Consider the following 22853-nt stretch of genomic DNA (forward strand, 5'->3'; position numbering starts at 1 on the left):
TATTCGGGATTCGTGAAATTTAGATGTTAAGTATATCCTACCTAATAATAAGTTTACCATATTGGATGTATTTGTGTACTTGTAATTTTTTTCAATTGAACCGTACAATTGAAAAGTAACAAATTTCAATTGAATATTTTTTAACTGATTTTTTTTCAATTGAAATTTGTCACTTTTCAATTGAACGGTTCAATTGAATATTTTTCACTGGAATATTTCCAATAGGGTCATGGCTAAGCTTTAAGCCACCAATGGTAATTAACCCCTAGATATAAGGGTTAACTGTGATTTAAGCAAGTATACTTGTCGAATAAGCAGTCATGGACAAAAAATGATGGCATTCCGAGGTGGTATGAGTGTATCGCTGAGTAAGATAGACCATCTCTCAATGACACCAATCATGAAGATGCTGTGACTTGACAACAAGAGGCTGCCAACTATTATGCCTTCCATCACCCAGGGGAGAGGGCAGCAGGAGACCACAGTGGCCAGTAGGACTCCCATTTCACTTCAGGCAGGGTAACAATTAATTAATTATTTATTTATTTAATCCAGTTCAAAAACAGCACGAGGCCAATTACAAAGGACTCAAAATAACAGGAAAAACAATTTAATAATATTAAGCAATGTAACCAACAAAAAATATTTAACAGTATTTACAAATAAATAACAAAGAATAGTAATTTTCATTGGGTAGTGTGAGAAATAGGGGGACAATTACGATAGTGATGGTGCAAGATGGATGAGGGATGAAAAAAAGGATCAAAATTTGGAACACACTTGGCATAGGAGTTAATAGAAGAAGGAAGTCTGAATAGAAAAGAACGTTTAGAGACAGAAAGGTGGTGGGTGAAACAATGAAATAGGTCACTCGACCTCGTCGTGCGCGAAGGAACACGAAGCAGAAAAAAAGAGAGAGGGTCAGATGATCTGTATTTGCCATTAATGATATATAGGAAGAGTCTCCGGTCATTGAGGATACGGCAATCAGCTTAAGTTGCAATGCCAAGAGAGGGGGTCTAATCTTATTGAGGGAGCAGTTACGAAAAGGCAAGTGGCGATAGCGGACAATGGAAAGGAAAAAATTCAACGGGCGTTCTAGGAGCTTTAATGAAGAAGGTAGGGCAGTAGACCAGCTTTGGCTGCAGTATTCCAGGACCGCAGAGACACAGGAAAGGAAGAAGGTGCGTACAGCAATTAAATCCAACACCTTACTGTAGCGATACACCATACCCACCATACATTTAACGTTTGTAGTACTGCAATGTGGAAGGCAAGAGGAAATCACCACATTACACTATCTGTTATCAGTACGACATGTTGGTCATGTCACATACGTGACACCGAAATGACCAACAGCATGCCATTAGAGGCCAAAAAAGTGACTCATTCTTCAATCACAATGACTGAAGCAGCATGAAGATGAAGTACTTGTTTAAGTCATTACGACCACAGCGGCAGTGAGGGTGTTAATATGACAGTGAAGCCTAACTACAGTGGAACCCCATTAAAGCGAGTACGGGCTATTGTGAGACCCCCGCCATTACGAGAGATAGCCAAGGCACCGTCAATTGATCCTATGATTAACATGTAAAAAATTCGTTTTTACAACGCCCTTTAGGTGTTGGCACTCGCTGTGTCGAGAGTTCTCATCGCCGGAAAACCTTCACCAAGAGTCCCTAACCTCTGTAATTGCTGGCGATATGTTAGAAATGAAGTTAACATGGAGTGCTCAGTCTCAAATTCATGTATGTAGTAAACTGTCGTTCGATAAATAAGTAGGTCATTTAGGCATTAACATTCACAAATGCTTGATCTTCTTTTGTTTCTCAGGCGGCAGAAAGCAGTCGGCAGCATACCCACACGTCCGTGAGTTGCGTGAATAGAAAGCATTTGATGGTGGGCACCATGGCCAAAAACATCAAACACATTGAAGCAAGAAAATAAAAATAATAAAGTAATATGAGAGTGGCATAGTTAATTTATCTTCCTATTTGCTCTTCAGAATTAAAAAAAACAAAAGCTCCCAAGGAATGCAGACCATGAGGAGTTAGAAGGAGCTTTGTTCGGGTGGTTTTGCCCACTTCAATCAGCGGGAACTACTGAGAAAGGCTTCGCTAATGGCTATGATTAAGGCTAAAGCAGGGTATTTCAGTGATAGATTGAGAATCGAGAACTTCGAGAGTTCGGAAGGTTGGTTATACTAATTCAAAGCATGAAAGCATTATCTCCCTCAATAATTGCTTGTGATGCCTGTGGTGTAAATCCGAAGTCGTGGAAGAAAGGACTCCGATACTAGCGGAATATCTTAAGAAGTATTCCCCGCATTATATCACGCGATTACAAAAGAGTAACATTTAGTACGTGCCCAGACGAAACGTTACGCTTTTGCGTCCTACTCCCGAACAAAACCCTTGCAGTACGAGGTATTTCTTGCAATGATGCTTTTAGAGGCAGGTAAGGCGCCTTAGCGATGGATTATGTGAAGAGCTGATCCTGTGCTTTCAGTTTATTTAATTTAAAAAAATTCTGCATTCCTTTTTCATGTTTTGCAGTCATTATTGAGATCAATAAGTTCATACTCGTAAGTTTTGTTGACCTTCAGGTCCATCAGATGCGTATTCCTTTTCGTTTCTATGTCGCATATATTACTCATGTGTGTTATTTTAGTCGCAGTTTCATTTGTTTTACTTAAGTGACATCAGCAAAATATCTGGATTATATTTTTCGTGAAATAATATCTCGTTAATATCTTTTCTAATATGAACAATTTTAATTCAAATCGTTTTTATTGCAGTGCCATGGATACATTCTGTGTATTGTTTCAATGAATTCATGGACGTAACACTCAAAATGTACCCCTTCTTCGAAACATCGGTAAATTTATTCACAACCAATATGTAAGCTTAGTAGATTTTTTAGTGTAGATAATGAGGATATTACATTGGATGATAGAAAAGGTCTTCCGAGGGACAGGATTGTTCTACAACCATCCACTGTTTTCGTCTGCAGAAACAAATGCGATATGTTATTTCACATAATTGCCGCGTAAACTACAGGAAGAATTACCAATTGAAGCATTTGAGGCATTAAATAACCACAGTAGAGTTTTATCATTAATTGTTTCAATTTTCAGCGGAAAATACTAAAATAATAGAATGATTATGCAAATGCACGAATTAAGTACAAAGAAAAATGGCTTTGTCGGTTATGCATTGACAAAGCAATATTTTGCATGATTTTTATTCAATACAGCACTTATAAATTGTTCAAATAGTTGTTGTTAATGTAAGGAAATTTAGTGATGCAAAAATACATCTCCTTTCGCCTGGATTTAAGCTTGCGTTTACCGGATACAAATTTCTCCGTCACCGCACCAATCCTGTTCCTGTATAAGTGTTCACAATAGGTATATTGGCTATTATTTGCTCCACCTCCGGTAAAGTAACAATTCGCTATAGCGAGTGTTTATTTGAGCACCGTGGAGTCTCGTTTTATGAAGGTTACACTGTACACTAGGCCGGCCCTTATTTTTCAGATTTGCGAAAAGTTATGTTTTCCTGGTCTCAAAATGATCCAAATGATGTTCATATTCACGTGTTTAAATTTGGTTACTTTAAAATAACGGCAACCCGTGCCCCAAGGGCCCTAAGTACTAAGGACCCTCAATTGAGTTTTTTGGGGCCGAAAAAGCACTATTTCTATGTAAAACGTAAAAGTAAAGCCCTTTAGGGCCGATTTTCTGTTTGTTTTAACCTATCTCTAAGCGTTTAGGAGATATCGCCCGTCGTAATGCAATCTCCCCCCTAGGGCGCCACCCCGCACCGCGGCACCGCTGAGGTATGTCCCGCACCACTTACTAGAGACTTCCCCTCAACCCCCTCCCCTCCCTCGGCAAAGACTTTGCTCCTGATGTCAAGATCTAGCCTCTGATGAAATGTGCTTACCTTAGAAAGAATTTAATTGCCATAACAATACTTCCAATCCAAGAGATCAATTTATTTTCACTCTGTCCATGAATTTCGGTACATTAACCAAAATAAAATAGATTTTCATTGTATTTCTAATTTTTCACTGACATCCTACATTTGGAAATGAAAGATCCTTTCCGCACGTAAGGATTGTATTGCGATGAAAAGTCACTCTTAGTAATAAGTTTTGAAAGCTCTCTTCCTTCAACGTGACTGCCCAAAAATCTTGAATTAGTTTCACTCCTCTCGCTGCACAATCATTTCCCACTTGATGACCCCGAATAATTTACAAATCGTTCTTGTATGTTCATCCCATTCTCGTATGTTCACATCAAAGAATGCAATGCATATTTACAATACATTAAATAGCTTTCTCGAATTAGTGGTGAAAAAATTTGGTATAGATACCTTAGTCATGTCTTTACGTTTATATAATGCCTTCTTCGGTGGATCATATTTTCCTACACAAGACCACATACGGCGTATCACGTTTTTTTCACACCTAGAAATGGATCCGTCAAAGAAGGACAGGCCTACCAACTCCTCACTCATGTACCACAAGTAGTTTGAAAACCTCTTTTGTGCTGCTTTCGCTATGTCTAGGTTAACACTTTCGTAATTAACAAGTCTTTGTAGGAACTACGGGTCTCTGATGGGAGCTAATGCAACAAAAGGAGCGGAGAACCACATCTTTTCATTTCTTCTTGAATATATTGAAATCTATTCCACCAATAACTGCATTTCGTTCTCCTCTTTATTTGCGTAAGAACTTTATTTCTTCAGCCCAAGCACATTTATCCGATAGATTAACTGCACTTTCCTCCTCGCGCGTCAAAAATTCAATGGTACCGCTCCTTGTAATGTCAAGCAAATCATCAAGTTTTGTTACGAAAGATTCTCTTCTCTTCATATCCACCGTAGTTCGCGTTCTCTTTATGCCGTTGCACGTTCATCCATTCTTTGCGTCATTTTTCTAACTTTTCGATCGCCTTATTTTCCGTAAAAACAGGAATTCTAGTTTTATACTATGGATGAGACGCATTTCTCACGGTTTTTCTCGCACTAAGTCTTACAAATTTCGAACCCATTAGGAGAAGAGAAAACACATAGTACTTCTCTCACTGTCGGTAAATTTGAGCCGAGTATTTCTTTATTTTCTGTTCCAACCAGTTCAATGCCTGGATTTAGTCTTGATTACATGCCTTTCCTTGTTGGTCTATTCTTAAAATGAACGTCACGTTCATGATAAAGTATTTATTTCACCACTTTTCTCCTTACATCCTAAAAAACTTAGCTCTTCCTATCCTTTGCACACTATACACAAGAGCTATCTCTATCTATCCACAGTGATCTACATCCGTGAACTTACTACCTCCTTTCTTCTCCTTGAATATTTCTATCTACTGTTGGAGCCCTGGAAGCCCTGCTCAATCCCTTCATTCCTTTATTATTCATAGACACATTTCTATCACATTCTTAAAATATTTTGTACATAAAAAGCACTTTGGAACAAAGCCTGCTGGAATGGTTTGCGGCTGTTTGGCGGCAAAAAATCAAGGTTTAAGGGGTCGGTACCCAATACATAGGACGGCGTTGAAGGGTTAAAATTGACATTATAGACTTTAATAACATTAATCATGACACAAGAGGAACATCCTATTCAATACTGTACCACTAGCATGTAAATCTTGTCATCAGGAGCAGTCTTTGCCGAGGGAGAGGAGGGGGTTGAGGGGAAGTCTCTAGTAAGTGGTGCGGGACATACCTCAGCGGTGCCGCGGTGCGGGGTGGCGCCCTAGGGGGGAGATTGCATTACGACGGGCGATATCTCCTAAACTCTTAGAGATAGGTTAAAACAAACAGAAAATCGGCCCTAAAGAGCTTTACTTTTACGTTTTACATAGAAATAGTGCTTTTTCGGCCCCAAAAAACTCAATTGAGGGTCCTTAGTACTTAGGGCCCTTGGGGCACGGGTTGCCGTTATTTTAAAGTAACTAAATTTAAACACGTGAATATGAACACCATTTGGATCATTTTGAGACCAGGAAAACATAACTTTTCGTAATTCTGAAAAATAAGGGCCGGCTTACTGTATACCCATTCTATGTCATTCAGGTTTATTGAACTTTTACTAATCTTTCAAAGTCTTTATCTAAATTCATAGTATTTTTAAGTAAAAGTTAAAAATGCTGGCAACTCATGCATGAGGTACAAATAAATATGTAAACATTCACAATTTGCTCCTGTGCAGTGCTTAGTTTTCTTTTTGCAGCTATTAAAATACTACATCCTCATCTACGTGTGTAACTGTCACTTCTGCTGGAGAAATCCACTGCAAATCTAAGAGTTAATGTGAATGACATTTAAGCAGAAAAGATGCAATCTCCCACATTATTGAGTGAGGGTCTGGGATTTTTATTGGCTGATTTTTTCCTACTAGCTCAAGTGTGGCAACTGCCCCAGGAGAAATTCATGAAGACCAAAATACAGTAAAACCTCTATGTAGTGAACCTCTTTACATCATAAACCTCCATACATCATACCATCCCTACGGTCCCGTCAGATTTACATGTAAATTTATAGGCAAACCTCTTAGTAGTGAACCTCTTTATATCGTAAACCTCCACTTATCATACCAAGGAGATACCCCCGAGACAGCCTAACTACCTCTTCAAATCAAACCGAGACAACTAGACACCATTAATGGAGCCGCGATTACGTACATGGAATGGCATTTTCAGTGATAAATTTTTCAGCCTTATTATTTTTTTCTTATATACCTTTAATATGCTGTAATTTTCACGTTAATCATTAGTTGTGGCCATTTTGTTCCATATGAGAGTGTACCTAACAGTAAATAAGAACAAAGGTATCCAACTATCGTAATCATTTTAAGTGACTGTTGAATTAAGAGAGATCTCATAATTTTCTCTCAAATCGTAGTAAAAATCATGTGATAACACACGCTTTCTGTAATTATTATGTACATAGGTAATAAATATATGTTCACAAATCCATGCATGTTTGTTTAAACATATACATATAATGGTTTTATAGACAGTAGTGCCTTTCATTTCTGAATGATATGAAAAAATGGTGCCTATCACTAAAACCTCTCTATAGTGAACCTCCATACATCATAATGCCCAAATTTTGGTCCCCACCGTTACGATATAAAGAGGTTTTACTGTATATGTATGAGAACTATGCAGAACTTTGTCCTTAAGGACAATCCATGAAATGAGTGCAGCGCATTTGAGCAGTTTTTCTTTAATTTAATCGTTTTAATGTTATTTTTATTTTACTGGTACAAGTGTCGACTCTGCTGTAAGCTGCTAAATTGACGCCTCGGTAGCTTAGCTGGCTAAAGCACTCGACCGGAAATCGGGGGATCCGGGTTCGAATCCCGGTCAAGGCGAATGATTTTTTCCCTGTGGATCTTTTGCACGATTGTGCATTGCGGGTGACTCCCGTAAAAGTTATCACCGCGGCTAGTCCCGGTATACTTTAAGAACTAGTCTAGAGCGAACACCTCTTCGTGTTCTATGTCCGGGCCTGCTCTCCGGCTGTGGCGCTGTGCGCACGATTTGGACTGCTTGTGGCATCATATGCTCAGCAGTCCAGTAACACCTTGTCCGGTAGTGTCCGAAAAATATCCACAGGGAAGAATGAGGCCTCGGTAGCTTAACTGGCTAAAGCACTCGACCGGAAATCGGGGGATCCGGGTTCGAATCTCGGTCAAGGCGAATGATTTTTTCCCTGTGGATCTTTCGCACGATTGGCATACACATACTTACAAAGACATATAAGGAGAATGCATGAGATTTGGCAACACTGCTCCACGAGCAGATTTACGATGTTCACTCAACGGAGGTCTGAGAGCAACTGACTGAGGCCACGCCTGCTATTTGTTGATTGGCAAAGGAAAAGTGACGTGTCGAGAAACTTTCCCTCCCCTCACCCCCACTTGCTTTAGCCACACCAGCTCCACAAAGATAAAATGAACAGAGAATTGTACATCACCTTCTTTCACATACACCTGGTGCGTGCTTTCTTGCCACACTTCAATATCATTGCATTCACTCAACGGAACAGAGTATGCTGATTTGGTATCTGCCCTCCAATCATAGGCATGGAAGCATTTCACTGAAAATAAACAATTTGACTGTTAAATATTACATTAAGGATAGGGACATTTGAGGTCGTTAATTACATTGACATTAATTAATAATCACATTGACAATTTTTCAATGTTTACAAAATCTTGAAATGAAATACACTTAAATACACTCAGTGAATTTTAAATGAGGTTATTAATCTTCCATCAACAGTTTATGCCATGAAGATGTCCGTACAACTATATAAGACAAAACTTATACGTTAACTAAAATACAAAACTGTTCTCTTTCAAATTTTTAAAAACATATGCGTATATTCAATTGCATAAGCAATGGCATAGGATACCATTGTTGATGCTAAATATTTTGTAATTAATTCTTGGTTTAAATTCCTCCTGGAGAAAAAGAGGAGAAAATCAATCTATCCGGGCACTTTGATATTTATGTGCATGCATATGTAAGTAAAAATGTGCAGGAAATAAATTAATAAAAATTAATCATAGTTAGTAAAAAGAAGGGAAAATCTTTCTCCTTTTCTTGACCAAATACATATAGTAAAACCAAAAATTACACAAAATATTAAGCTCCTAGAAAAGAGACCTAATGGTTTACCCACATAAAATATATCTGGATAAAATTTTCTCAGGATGCCAATCAGGCGAGATAGCTACTGTGGAAAATTTCATGTAGGTGAGCAGCTATGAAAATTTCATACATTAAGTGACTCAAGCTCATAGTCTCCGAGCAGCTATTAGTTTAAAATGAAAGTAATACCTATGAAATATTTATACGAGCAGGAGTATAAAAGATCAAGTGCAGAGTTTCACATGAAATTATTATCTTGTGGTTGACTATGACGAGCTAAGTCCATATACTGTTCCTTTATAGTTCACATGCTCATCACAAAAGTTAGATATTAACAGATAAAAATATCTTACAAAACTGTGTGAAGTTGCCATTACAGTTAATAACACAAACAAGTTTCTAAGTGCGTACATAGGCTTCATGTGAATGCCCTCGGAAACATTTTATGTCCTTCGTCCTAGTCACGTAATTTGCAATACCTTCCCAAAAAATTACAACTTAAATACCATTTTCACAAAGTACCAATAGACTTTAAAGTTCAATTTTTCAAGCATTTAGTTCGCGTATTGCTGTGACTTTAAAGGTACTACAAAAGGCAAATTGAACTAGCTCAGCTTGGCTTCAACCTCATACTATGGGGTATTTTATCATTTGATAAAACTCTAATTCACTAACTTTCAAAGAGGAAATGACTTCAAGCACACAAAACAAAAGGCTTAAGCTCCAAATTGTCTTGGTATGTTTGGAAACTAATAAAATTCAGAGAGCACCTTCCATGCATAATTTTCATTAGCTGTCTTAAACGAAATATATTTACTTAAGATCAAATACCAACGAATAATAGCTTTTATAATGGAAAAAACGCCAGAGAAAGGCATAAGAAATGGATCTAATTACTTGTCTTTTTCTTGGGAATAGAATTGAAAATTAGTCCTGTTCCAGCTTCATACAATAACCTTCCTTCTTTCTTGGAGAACGCATTAATTCTCCGATACCTTCTTTGAGGATTCAACAATAGCTTTTTAAGCATACTATGCTTATGCCTATAGACACTCCTCCTTCCGGGTCCGTTTTCCAGTTGATATCTCTCTTGAATAATCGAAAGAGTCTTCATTATGATTTCGAAGAACTTGCCCTCATCCAAAATTTAAATAAACTTGGAATAATGTCCCAGGAATGTAAAGAAGTAACTTGAAGCACGTCTTTGCTTCAAACAATCCACACCAATGGTGATTACTCCAAAATCATTCATTACTTATGAGCAATAAACACAAAATGTCAACAATAGTTATACGGCCGAAATTTATCAGACTGTTCGCTTTCATCCTGATAAATTTTATTCTAAGCTGCACTCAGTAAAAATGCAAAATACACCATGCATAGAGTCTGTTTGACAACAAAACTATGAAAACCTTCATTCCCTTCACTACCTCAGCAACAACCTTCGCGGGGTTTGTTTTCGCATTTTGTAGATAATTTAAGTGACGCCGATACCGATAGATGTCTCACTTTTATATAGAAAAGGTAGATTTGAATCGCGTAGGTCCGTTAAAGAGGTTGTACTAAAGGCTGTGTTTCGGGCAAGTAAACAAATTCTCTTCGTAATATTTAGTACTTTGGTATTTTTTCTTTAGCTTTATACATGTCTAAAACGTGCTCCCGTGTTGTCTTCATTTCTAACAGTGTCTAGTCTGTAACATGGACAGCGTGTATCTGGATTTCTTACACCTAAAGCTATGTGCTGCTGAATTCAATACAAGATAAAATGTAATTGAATTTTAGGTGATGAAGAAACGTTTTAATGGCATTTGTCATTTTAAGTTATTTATATCACCTGCTCATCTCAGCTATTGAAGCTGTTACCGAGCTGGTGCTATGGGTTTTCATGGTTAGCAGCCTCACCGGCTCATATCTTGTGCTCTATTTTAATACTATCCTGAGATGGTTTGTTGTAGGGATTGATTCTTTTATCACTCTCTCAAAAATTGTGTTTGAAGATTTTATGGTATTCCTCTATGATGTTGGATCAATTTTGGCATTAATTGGTGACATTTCATGTGGGATTCTGACTAATGTAATTGATAAGATTATTGAAATTATTGCTGCCGTGAAAGATGCTGTCCTCTGCGCCTTTACATTACCTTATATATTTTACCTTTCTGTAATTTCCTCCGTTGAAAGTTTTATTCAGTTTGTCGTGAACACAGCCTACTTAATTAAAAGAGCTATCACTCTAATCGGCAGTAGCATATGGATGGTGTTAACCTTTGTTCCAAGTTTATTTATTTGTCTTCTTCACACATTAGCCTTAAGTTTCCTTGAATTTGGGACTTCCGTGTACGGCTGTTTCGTTGGCATGATCGCTGACATCCCTTCGCGATTTTGTGATGTGTGTTTCAAAGTGTTTTATTTTTTTGTTGACATTCCTTATGAAGCTTGTGGTGGTTTAGCCCTTGCTGTGGTCCTGTCATGGCTCATTTACAAGGAACAACGTACTTTCAAAATGATTTTTGACCAAGTTTATCGGCTTCAATTGAAAGCTGCAATGGCAAGTATTCAGATGGTGAGGCAGTCTTGCCAGTTTGTAATTCGCCAGGTAAATATACACTGCCGTCAATTGTATTGGAGGAGAGAACGTACCTCTGTATTAAGGGACGAGATGTTTCCCACTCACAGAAATGATTCGGTAGCGTCGTCCTCGTATGTAAGTGATAATTCAAATTATATGCTGAACTTAAAAAGGAAACTGGAAGCAGAAATGGAGGAAAAGTTGTGTTCAGTGTGCCAAGAAAGGAGAAAGACTGTTATAGTTCTTCCGTGTAGACATTTGTGCTTGTGTGTAGAATGCGTAACGCCTGTTGAGAGAATGAGTAAAAAATGTCCCCTTTGTAGGCGGCATATCTCGAAAACAATGGGAGTGTATGTATGACAATGATTATCCTCTTAAGGAAACCGCGAAGACCTTTGTTCCAGTGTTTGAATGATTCTGAGTGTGGAGAATTTGTTATTGATGTAGGTATCGCAGTCGAGGTATTTCTGTGGTACTGTTTTTTTCTGAGAGACACTTAGGGTGCGATTCATAGACGGCACTTTAGGCTAAAGTATACTTTAGCCGGGCTAAAGTCTGCTTTTTCCGTTTCATAAACGCCACTTTAGAGGAAAAATGGCCGAATCGTCACTTTACCGTAAAGTGCCCAACCGGAGCTCACTTTAGGGCTAAAGTGTCCTTTACGGATAAATAAATATGGCGGCACCGGCTGTTATTGAAGTTGAAATATGAAGATATTTGGGTTACGGAAATTAATAGGAACTAATTTTTTTGTGAGAACACAGCAGCAGAATGGCTTGTTTTAAGAAATAACCAGACACGTAATATATTTCTTTTCCCTGAAAATATATCGAGTCGGTATTGATGGACATGACCCATTATTTATATTTTGAAGTTTAACTCTATCGGTCGTGTGATAATTACAACACAGTAAGTGGTTGGAAAGGTTGGCATAATTTATGTTGATTTTTTATACAAGCTAATTGTTCAGTTCTTAGGTTATTTATGCGTTTATGTTCCAGAATTTTCCGAAGATATTTGAATATGATAGCAAAATTCTGTTTACATTGGCGTCAATAGCCTTCGTACGCAAAGACTTGATTTTCATGTCGTTTGGCCAGCCAAATGCTAGCTTCTATACCTTGCATTGCATTTTAAGCGTTTTCATTCAATATTTGCCTAATGCACTCTTGCCGTATGCCTCCATATCGCGTTTAACACGTTTCTGTGATTTTGAAACTATAGAGTCGAGTTTCTGATTCGTTTTTCGTCTATGCATTTGAATGTTTATAATGATGATATAAGATTTCGTCATGAAAGGCAGCAATAAAAAGTAAAACACACTTTCCATCATAACCATATTATCTGCAGCAAAGCAATGTTTTCTCGAGGATGTAGGATTGTTATGAAATTTTATTACAGACTTCATTGAAATTTTTTACTACGAAATTCGTGAATGGATACTCGGGTTAGGTATTCACATGTCGAGGCATCATTTGAAGTAGACAAAGAGATATTTATTGATATAAATCCATTTTCACATTCAAAATGTTTCATTGCGTGGCCATTCATTCATTGGTTTTGATGATGTAGGTATTATTGAAAGTACATTTCTCTAAGGTATAATATAACCCCTAATATATATAACCCCTTAGGTTAACATTCCTAGAATTAAAATATTGGTAAGCTCAAAAGAATTCAACAAACACCCATACCTCATTCATAATATGCGTCCAACTGAGACAACCACTGATCGGTAAATCTTCAAATTAATTGGTACAGTTTCAAGTTAACGCGAGAGAATTTCACTATTTCACCCACCTTCAATGAACCTACACCATCAAACTTCGACTAACATATAGTCCAAACAACCTTTTGCAGTTAATCATAGAAAATGATCATAAAATGTGAAAATATCATCGTTTGAATATTTACTTCGCTGGAAACATCGAAGGGCATTACCAATGCACGAAGCTAATTAAAAGCGAGCTTTTATTCAGCCAACTCAGTCATTAACGTACAAAAAAGCTAGTGGAGAAAAGCTTTCAATGACGCAGTATTCATTTACATTTGCACATAATATGAGAAAACGAGAAAATGCAGCTTAATAAAACCTTAGCAAAATACAACACGAAAACCCAGTCGCTAGAAACATGTAAACAAGTACGCATTTAATATCGTGTGTCATCTTTTTCTTCACTTTTTCGCAGCGTTCATTGCCAACACTAAAAATTTTAATACATGATCGAGACTTTAGGAGCTAAAGTGCCACTTTATAAAGTGAGATCCTTGAAACGACTCTGCAACGAACTTTAGCTAAAGTCTCACTTTACCGTAAAGAGAGACTTTGTAAAGTGAGCAATTTCAGTGTCGTCTATGAATCGCACCCTTAATGAAGTTATTAGCGTTTTTACCTTTGCCATGGTACCATTGAAAAATGTTCCAGAACAACGGAGTTTTAATGCTTGAAATACCAGAAATGTCTTTGGGGTTTTTGTAATTTTATACTGTTATTGTAAATCAGTTGCGAAAATATTTGTAACATTTAATTTTATAAATAAATATCTGGAAATTTAAAATATTTTTTATCAAATTATTTTTTCAGCCTGGAGACTTCTGTATAAGTTCGGAGGTCGGTACTTTAAGCAGGTTGTTTGTTTGACATAATCCTTTTTTCGTGACTTGATTCACTTCATGCGTTTATTCATCAACTTTATTACAGTTTTATTTATTCTAGGCAAGCTGGATGTTCTAATTGCGATTTATTAGAATAAGTTCGTCGTAAGGACCAGAATTTAATTTTTAAAATATTGCTATAAACATAGGCGGATCTAGGGGGGGCAGGTCCCCCCCCCAGACCCTTAAAAAATATGCAAGATTTTTAATACGGTCCCAATATCATCGCGTTCATTTTGTATTACGAGGTATCCTTGTCCCCCCACCCCCCCAGAACAAAATCCTGGATCCGCCCCTGGCTATAAATACAACCAGATATTTTCATTCAACCGTTTAAGGGGTATTTCTATGCACATGTATAATATTGGATTCCATTCTGATTAAAAGATGTTGGTTTATGATAATTTTTTTCCGACATCGGAAATGTTTTCGATTGTAGTGGCGTGAATGTAAACGAATTTGAAACGAAGTTTGGCGCCCTAGAGTGTAAGGACGTTGCGCGCAACGGGTGTGATTAGCGTATAATTCAAATGAAATGCAGAAGTAGTTGCCATTAATTTGGTCTGTATTTTTTCGCAGTGCCCTTTATTATTCAGTTCTTACCCTTCTTTCTGTTTAAATTTATGTTTATTAGCTGTTCATATAGGCGTTTCGCCCAAGTTTAACCTCGTATCTTCGTACTAATTTGTAAGTATAATATATACCACGGGAATTGAGTATTTCTTGTATACTTAAATTATGTTCATATTCATTTATTACGAATTTAATGAATAGATCTACGATGAAATTTCAAGAATCTCCCGTTCGTGAAGTCGATAAGGTGGAATCACCTAGCAGTTTGCCGTCATCGGAATACAACAAGATGACAATTTTTGCTACCCTTCTTCCGGACGAAATTCTCCTGCGCTCTGGTACCCTTGGGAAAGAAAGACGGAGGATTGAATGCGTTCTTCTTATGGGTGACGTTTCAGGTTGTTATTAAAATAATTTCTTTCGTTTAGTGCTCCAGCAGCACCGTGATTTTAATTTGCCGAATGGAAACTTGCCTCTAATGTTTTACTAAGTAATTTTTCCGCCGACATTATGCGGCAAGCAGTGGCGCATTTGAAAGTTTTGAAATTTAATTAAAATTATTCTTCCATTTAAGCGCTGGAACAACCAATTTTATTGTTATTTGTTGGTAGTTAGAAGAGAGAACGACTTTTTCTACCACCAGAAGCACAAAATAATTCTATGTAAAATTACTGTAGTAGAAATTTCACTTTTAATTCACCACATAACCAGGATCCCTCGACTATATAATTCCCTTATTAGCAATATTGATATTTTTAGCGATAAACATTACATATTTAAGAAGAAGTGTATTTTATTATTGTCGAATACAGTCTGACCTCATGTTATTTGAGCTATTAAAATGATTTAATATAATTCATATTTTAGTGCTCCTTTTCTCAAGTAAAACTTTTTATTTTAAGAATATTTTATTAATTATTACGAGTTATATTGAAAGAATTGTACATATTCCATTTGAAATAGGGATATATGCCCGTATTAAACATTATTATGATTACATAGTGAATAAAGGAAGTATCATGATTAGTCGTCGAGAGAGGCAGTGAAGTCAATGAAGTTACTGTTCGTCGTACTCAATAAAATATGTTACATAGTTCTGATTGTCACGAATTGTGTGATTTATTATTGTCAGTTTCTTTCAATCATTCTTTTGTTTTAATTGGTGAAAGTTCTCAATGCTAAAATTAAGAATTACCCTCTACAATCTCACTTAAGGTTTTACCAGTCTCACTGAAAAATATTCATCTACGGGGAGGGGTGGCACGTATCGCATGACAAAAACACTCAATGCTTACATTGGAAAGATTTTAGAAGAGATAATGCATTATGGTGGTGATATCCTGAAATTCTCTGGTAGGTACCTATGTTATATGTTTCATATAAATTTACTCAGCCAATCTCGTTTTTGTTTCCTAAATAGTAATATTTTATAACCTATCTCCTCAGGGGATGCTTTCTTGTGCTGCTGGCATTGTATATCTGATGAGAGCATGGCAAATACTGTTAACAGAGTTGTAAGATGTGCCCTGTTCATCCAGCAAACAATTGGAGAGTATAATACCGATGTGCAAATATCCTTACGGGGTAAGAAGTGTCTGGACCACTTATCATAAATTTTTATTTTACAAATATTCTCTCTTGGAAAAGTAAGTCTGTCTATTTACTTAGAAATAATACTATTTTACTGAATAATAGTATTATAATGCTACTGGATAATGTGAGCACAAGCATGGAGGATAAAGTCAGGGTAGCTTACATACTGAACAAAGATGCATTGCAATATACAGGGTGGTATCCAAAAGTAGTGGGACTGATTTTTTTTTAATTTATGTATTGAACATTTTGATACATCGACTCAATACTCTTCAAAATAGGCCCCTTGGGCATCCACACACTTCTTGTAGCAAGTCTTCCAGGTCGTGAAGGCCTTCCGGAAGTCGTCCTCCGGGATGCTGTTCAGCACCTTCGTCGTCGCTGCTTGGACCGCTTCCACCTCATCAAAACGATGCCCCTTGAGGTGCCTCTTGATCCTGGGGAACAGGAAGAAGTCCTGTGGTGCCACATCAGGGATATAGGGGGTTGAGGCTACGTGGAAACGCCGAATTTGGCCAGGAGATCCCTCACAATCCACGCGACGTGGCACGGTGCATTGTCGTGGTGGAGCTTCCAATTCTCCACCAGGTCTGGTCGCACGCGCATGATCCGATTTCGCAGCCATGTGAGCACTTCCACGTAAAATCTTGCATTTACAGTATGTCCAGGAGGTACAAACTCCTTATGGACAACTCAACGACGGTCAAAAAATGCAATCAACATCGATTTCACTTTCGATTTCGAGATTGACGGATGCCCGGCACGTTGGTCGTCCTCGACGACCTCCTTACCCTCCCGAAACACTTGTGCCACGCAAATGTTGAGGAACGGCTCATGGTATCCTCCGTGTAGGCCTGCATAAGCATTTTCTTGGTTTCAGTTGCCGAGTTTGTAGCAAAACTTGATGACGTACCGCTGCTCTAAATTTTGCCCCATCGCAAGCAATGACGAGGCGTCAAAACAGGAGGTCACGAAAACAGTAGTCCACACTCAACTAATGCACACAGGCGAATGCCACAGATCAAAATCTGTTCCCAAGGCTCCCCTCCACAACATCCGGTCCTGCAGACCCCCCTCAATCTTTCTGCCCGTGCGGAAAAAAAGCAGTCCTACTACTTCTGGATACGACCCTGTATGTCTGCCGGAGGTTGTCACGTTCATATTTGGAGACTGTATTTTAAATCCTAAATAAGCTGTTCTCTTCATTTCAGGAGCACACATTCAACTAGATGTGTGTAGCAAATCACCAAATCATCAGTTCACCCTCTAACGTTAGGTACTTTTGCAAATTTATCAATCCATTCTCATATTCTATTATCCCTTTTTTGTTTTATGAATACCACTATTTCTTTCCTTAGGTTATCATTCATTTATGACCCTCTCATTCTTTATTTTTGCTTCCTACCATTCACTCCTATTTCATATTTTTTTAAATTAGTTACCTTTCAGTGGAATCTGTATGCTTGTTAACTACTGTAAAACTTGCATTGTCTCTTAATTTTATTATCCATATATTCCTCACACTACCATATCTTTTCCTGCCCTCATCAGTGAAATATATATGTGCATTTTACTCTAGGTAATCTGTTAATACTAATTCTTATGCTGGAGATGTTTTTTTTCAGTTTTTGATATGGGAGTATGTCAGTTTAAAAAGCAGTCATTCCATCTATTGGATATCTACTTATTCTTTGATATGATCGAACCATAACTTTCCTCTAAGAATCCTCATGAATTTACTTCTCATGTATTGAAGTATTTAGCCATAGCAAAGGAGACCTTGTGAGAATGACGGAGTATCAATGGCCTCTGGCCTGGTGGTGTTTATTCCCTAGCAGCAGAGAAAATTGTCAAAATGTTGTTGCATTATTACAATGAGGAACCCCAAATGTTGTCATAATGTTTCACAACTTTGCTGCAATGTTGCATAATGTAATATGCATGTTTGACAAGCTGATGAGCTGCAGCACAGTACCCTTAGGGTTTGAATTTCCCTCATGCCTGTGTCTGAGCCACGATGGTGTTTTCGACCTTGCTGTCAGGTGTCGCCTTGCTATTGAGTGACAAGTGTTAAACTCTCTATGTGACTCCGTGCTGTCAAGCGTAGATTCCCTATCCTACTGAGCTGCTGAGCATGACTGAGAGAAGTCAAATGAGCCAGGATTTGCTGGCCCCAGTGATGACTAGTGTACCCAAAAGCCGTAGCTGTCTTCAATGGAGTGGATTGGCAAGGGTAGGTGTGGGGACTGGAATTCTTGCCATAAGAGATTCTCCCAAAGCAGTAAATCAAAGGCTTGTTTTCAATCTTTACATGTAATTTCTTCTGCAACAAACATAGCAATATCCATTGTACCCTTAATTAAATTTTTTTTCTGACCTTTTCTTAAGTCTTCTTAATATTTTCTGTTTTGCTTTAGTCACTGTTAACTTTTTCCCTACTATACACATACATATATACGTGTGGACGTTCCCTGACCCGGGAGACAATGGCCGTATATTTTCGTGTGAGATTATCCTAGCCAGGAAACGAAAGCCGTACATATGCGTTTTCTAGCTCTCCTCCTTTTAGGACGGTCGCGGGTTTACGTCGTCTTTGTCCCGGGACCCAACCCTGCGGGGTTTAGGATTTACCCTCGGAATCCGGGAGCAGGTACCCGGACCCCTCCTCTTTTATAACCCCTCTTAGCGGTGAGGGACAGCAGTCATACAATGGTTTATACAGTCAGGTTTCAAAATAAATATTTGTTCATTTCTCAAGAAAAATAAACTAAGAATTGAATTATTTTTCTTTTGAGCAGCTTTTACAATTTTTAAACGAAATTCTACGATAAATATTAACTTATATCTTGAGTTATGTATAAAAATCAACATAGAAATTGTTGCTGCATTAATATTGGCCTTAGAACTTCGATTAAAATTTGACAATGCTCAGAAAAAAATGAGGAATTCAATTCAAAGTCTGTAATTTATGTGCAAGCAACAATTATCCATTTGCTAAATACATATAAGCAATACATAAGTTGACCGCGAACCAATTCTGCCGGTATGGTCGTAATCCCGGAAAGGAGGGAGCACAACTACTCTCGAAGTCCGAGATAATGCCAAGTCCCAGCATGGAGGGGTCGAAAAAGGTTCAGCGAGACCCTTCTTAACGAATGCCCTCCAAAAATGCTCCGTACCACGAGAAAGAAGAGCCTCTTGGGGCTCAGTACAGCAGTCATGCTAAGACGAAAACTCCGCTGTCTTGAAAGGGTTAAATCAAGATACATATGATCAGACACTTCACCATTGATTTAGCTGTAAATGCTATTTTGCTCCAGTATATGGTATAAGGATTGCTCACAATTGCTGATTGGGCACAATGCACAAGGAGACATTAAACAAAGTGCAAGGATTATGAAGTAGCATGGTGTATGTCCACTACTAAAAATGCCATCAGTGCATTATAAAACGCTGTTAGTCAGTGTGTAAACGCTTTTGCTTATCCGTGGAACTTCGTAATAAAGTATGGTATGGTATGGTATTTGGAGGAGGCGACCGACAGCTGAGGTCATTTGCGCCATGAGGGAAGGGTGTGGAAGGAAGGGTGGAGAGAAACCCGGCGTCGGCGTTAGCCTGCTCTTAACGAAAGGTGCCAAGGGGACCATGGCTTAACGTCCCATCCGACGGACGGAGTGTTGCGCTTGAAATATCCTCCACACAACATTCAAGCAGGGATCGGGCAGTCTCTGAAAATTCTCTGCCACTGCTGGGATTTGAACCCGAGCCCGCCAGGTGGGAAGCCAATAAAATTCACTAACTCTTGGTTAACTATGTGGTATTCCATTATTTCCTGGATATAAACAGTTACTTATACCACTTATTTTATAAGAGCGCGACCCGGGTTTCAATGAGTAATCATCATCATCAGGCGCTAATTAGCGCCTGATGATGATGATTACTCATTGAAACCCGGGTCGCGCTCTTATAAAATAAGTGGTATAAGTAACTGTTTATATCCAGGAAATAAGGGAAGCCAATACTCTAGCGACCACACCAACCCGATTCCCCTTCGTAAGAAAGTTCACTTTATAAACCGTTTAACTGTGGCTCATAATAACGAACATTTCGTAATATCATTTCTTTTACTATGGATTGGATTAGCCTTTTCGTCGGGGCCAACTATGTATTTGATTTGTAAAAACGAGAACTTGTTGTTCATATTAACAAGAGTCTCTTGTACCATCTAATCTCTTTTATTGTGTAAATTACTGCACTGTGGTACCTTTAAGTATTCAATGCAATATTTATATCATTAATACATTTTATTTCTGTCTTTTCAACAGTAAAGCTGGCTATATCTGCTGGCACATGTACCTTCGCTGTGATTGGAACTGAAACAAGCAGGCATTATATAATTGTTGGGGATCCAATTCCTGATATCAGAGTGACTGAAAAAATATGTGTTTCTGGGGATGTAGTCTTATCACCATCAGCGTGGAAGTTTTGTAACCCAGAACATTATATACATGCGAATAAGGGAGATCAGGGACACATAAAGGTTGTACATTCTAAGCTAGGAACTCACTATTTGCCTAGTTTTATGTTTTTTTTTGTTTGCAGGCCGTATATAGGCAGGGCTGGGCAAAGTACAGGCTGAGAAGTGTTTGAAATATAAAATACCACTCCAAATGTATTTGAAATGCAAACTACACAATACCTTTGATTTGGGTATATGAAAAACAAACTACAAATTAGTATTTTAAATACCTTTTAAAATACAAAATACATTGGAATGGAATCCAAGAGATCTTAAAAGCATATATCCTGCCATTAGTACATTAAGGATAGTTGCAAACATGAAGATATATCGAAAGGTTATATCGAAAACAAAGGAATCTCTGAAGCATAATGTTACAGTAGTTTTATCAGAGCTGCTTCCAAAGTATTTCACAAAGGAATTTTTTTATTTTAGAATTGGAAAATACCAAAAATCTCTATCTGAAATATGAGATACATTCAGGGCATGTATAAGAAAAAACAAATACAAATTGAAAATTTATTCCAAATACATATTTTAAGATGTACATATGAGCGTTTCTACGTAACTGTCATACTAGGGTTAAAAAATTCAATTTGAGGTAAATGGACTGTTCAAAGTCCTGACATGATGTAAATATTCCAAGTTTTAATAATCCGTACCTGTTTCTCCCCATACTCCAACCATTTTTTACGAAAATGCCGTGGAATTGAGCTCTCGTATCACATGAGCAAATGATTCCGTTTACGGAGCCATTATATTACTGAAGATTTCGCAACTAAGATAAGATTTTTCTATGAAAATTTAAAGTTAACCATTCTCCCCAATCATGACTGTGTCTTACCAATCCATTTCATCAATACTTGAAAGTCACATGGTCATGCAGAGGAATGTAACGCAACAGTGCGTCGTTTTGGTGTCAGTCAGTGACGATTGACATACATTTTTTTCCGCTGACCAAAATCGAGGGATGCGGGAGATAAATCGTTTCGTATCCAAATCAAGTCCATCCCAAGGATGAAAGATCAGAATAAAAAAATTCCCCAGCATTCACCATTTTTGTTCCTGAGGGCCGTCACTGACTGACATTTTAACCTGTGGTATTGCTCAAGTTTCAAATTTTGGTGCGTGCGCTTCATTGGCCCCGACTGGTACACTAAATTCGTGGCATAATATGTTCCTCGAGTAATAATGTTATATCAGTTTTATTTTTCTTGGTAAATTGTTTGTTTATGCAGCGGAATATTTTATTTTTTTGCCAATTGTTGACTTCGGCATGCCGCGTATCACCGTCACCTTCATTGTCGTCGCGTCGCTTCGGTACGTTTCTTGTGAAAGCGGGACATAGGAGCAGAATGATTGTTGAGATCTGAAATCCTTAATTGTAACATATGTCAGGATTTATTAAGATGGCAAAGACGGGAGCAGAGAGACAGCGCGAGTATCGTGAGAGGAAAAAGTAAAGAGGTGAACGCGAGGAATTAAACAGGAAGAATAGAGAGCGGCAATGAAGTCGTAACAGATCATGGAAAGGGTGGTGTTGATGTAGTTGGGGGCAGAGGCAGAAACATGACCTGGGAAGCTTTTAAGTCGGGTTCTCCTGTAATAAATGCAGTATGAGTGTGTAATTAAAACAACATGAAAATAAAATTTGCAGAGATCCCTGTACACGGCATTTCAGCCTCCAATGAAATGCTGGACTAACAGTGGCATGGCATTTCACCCATTCGGAACACACTCTTTGTTCACCATGTGGAGTTAGTTGCTATAAATATAATTAAGATGTCTCCTTACGCAATAGATCATAGTGCTAGGAGTACTCACCATTTTAAGCGAGAATATAGAAATCGAAGCAAAATTACTGGATAAAATACATACTATGTGCTTATGTTTCAGTGGGGTAGCCAGGAATTTCGTTCAGGGGGGGTCTAACACAGGGGGAAAATGTTTTAAAAACAGGGTACTAGGTAGAGGGTTCTAAACTAATTTTAACACTTTTTTCTGAAGGAAAATAATTGTGTTTTTCTTTTGTGAAAATAATTTCGGGGGGGGGAGGGGGGGGGGGGGGGGAATTCATTTTTGTCAGTCAGTGACGACGACTTTGAAGTTTAAAATCTCTGGTTCTACTGGGGTCACAGGGTGGTACCATAGCCAGTGTATGCTTTCACTAACTTGTTTTTGGTGTAATCCTCCAGAAAGTTCCTAAATTGATTTGTATTAAGTCAAAGGGGAAATACATGGACAAAAACAGGGTGTAACGGTCAGTCAGT

At 37.9% G+C, this 22853-nt stretch overlaps 3 protein-coding genes across 4 annotated transcripts in view; 2 read left to right on the forward strand and 1 right to left on the reverse strand.

The window, feature by feature from the left end:
* Nucleotides 1–10248, reverse strand: part of LOC124159205 (DDB1- and CUL4-associated factor 17-like) — a 54551-nt gene extending 44303 nt beyond the window's left edge. Inside the window, exons 1-2 of one of the 2 annotated variants that reach the window (XM_046534854.1) lie at nucleotides 9572–10248; nucleotides 7995–8117 (exon numbers count right to left, since the gene is read on the reverse strand). In XM_046534854.1, the coding sequence (XP_046390810.1) occupies nucleotides 7995–8117; nucleotides 9572–9788 (340 nt within the window). In that variant the 5' untranslated portion in view covers nucleotides 9789–10248. The remainder of the gene's footprint in view (nucleotides 1–7994; nucleotides 8118–9571) is intronic. The other variant, XM_046534855.1, reaches the window with a different exon arrangement.
* Nucleotides 10249–10262: 14 nt separating this feature from the next.
* On the forward strand, nucleotides 10263–13801 carry LOC124159207. Its single transcript, XM_046534857.1, has 2 exons — nucleotides 10263–11738; nucleotides 13611–13801. Exon 1 carries the CDS (start codon nucleotides 10476–10478, stop codon nucleotides 11601–11603), a length of 1128 nt encoding a protein of 375 aa, XP_046390813.1. The 5' UTR covers nucleotides 10263–10475; the 3' UTR covers nucleotides 11604–11738; nucleotides 13611–13801.
* Nucleotides 13802–14429: 628 nt separating this feature from the next.
* The window catches only part of LOC124159209 (adenylate cyclase type 10-like), a 61370-nt gene continuing 52946 nt past the window's right edge, over nucleotides 14430–22853 (forward strand). Inside the window, exons 1-5 of the mRNA XM_046534859.1 lie at nucleotides 14430–14585; nucleotides 14673–14869; nucleotides 15687–15824; nucleotides 15918–16055; nucleotides 20390–20604. Coding sequence (XP_046390815.1) covers nucleotides 14680–14869; nucleotides 15687–15824; nucleotides 15918–16055; nucleotides 20390–20604 — 681 coding nt within the window. The 5' untranslated portion in view covers nucleotides 14430–14585; nucleotides 14673–14679. The remainder of the gene's footprint in view (nucleotides 14586–14672; nucleotides 14870–15686; nucleotides 15825–15917; nucleotides 16056–20389; nucleotides 20605–22853) is intronic.

The sequence above is a fragment of the Ischnura elegans genome, chromosome 5, assembly GCF_921293095.1.
Source record: "Ischnura elegans chromosome 5, ioIscEleg1.1, whole genome shotgun sequence".
NCBI lineage: Eukaryota > Metazoa > Arthropoda > Insecta > Odonata > Coenagrionidae > Ischnura > Ischnura elegans.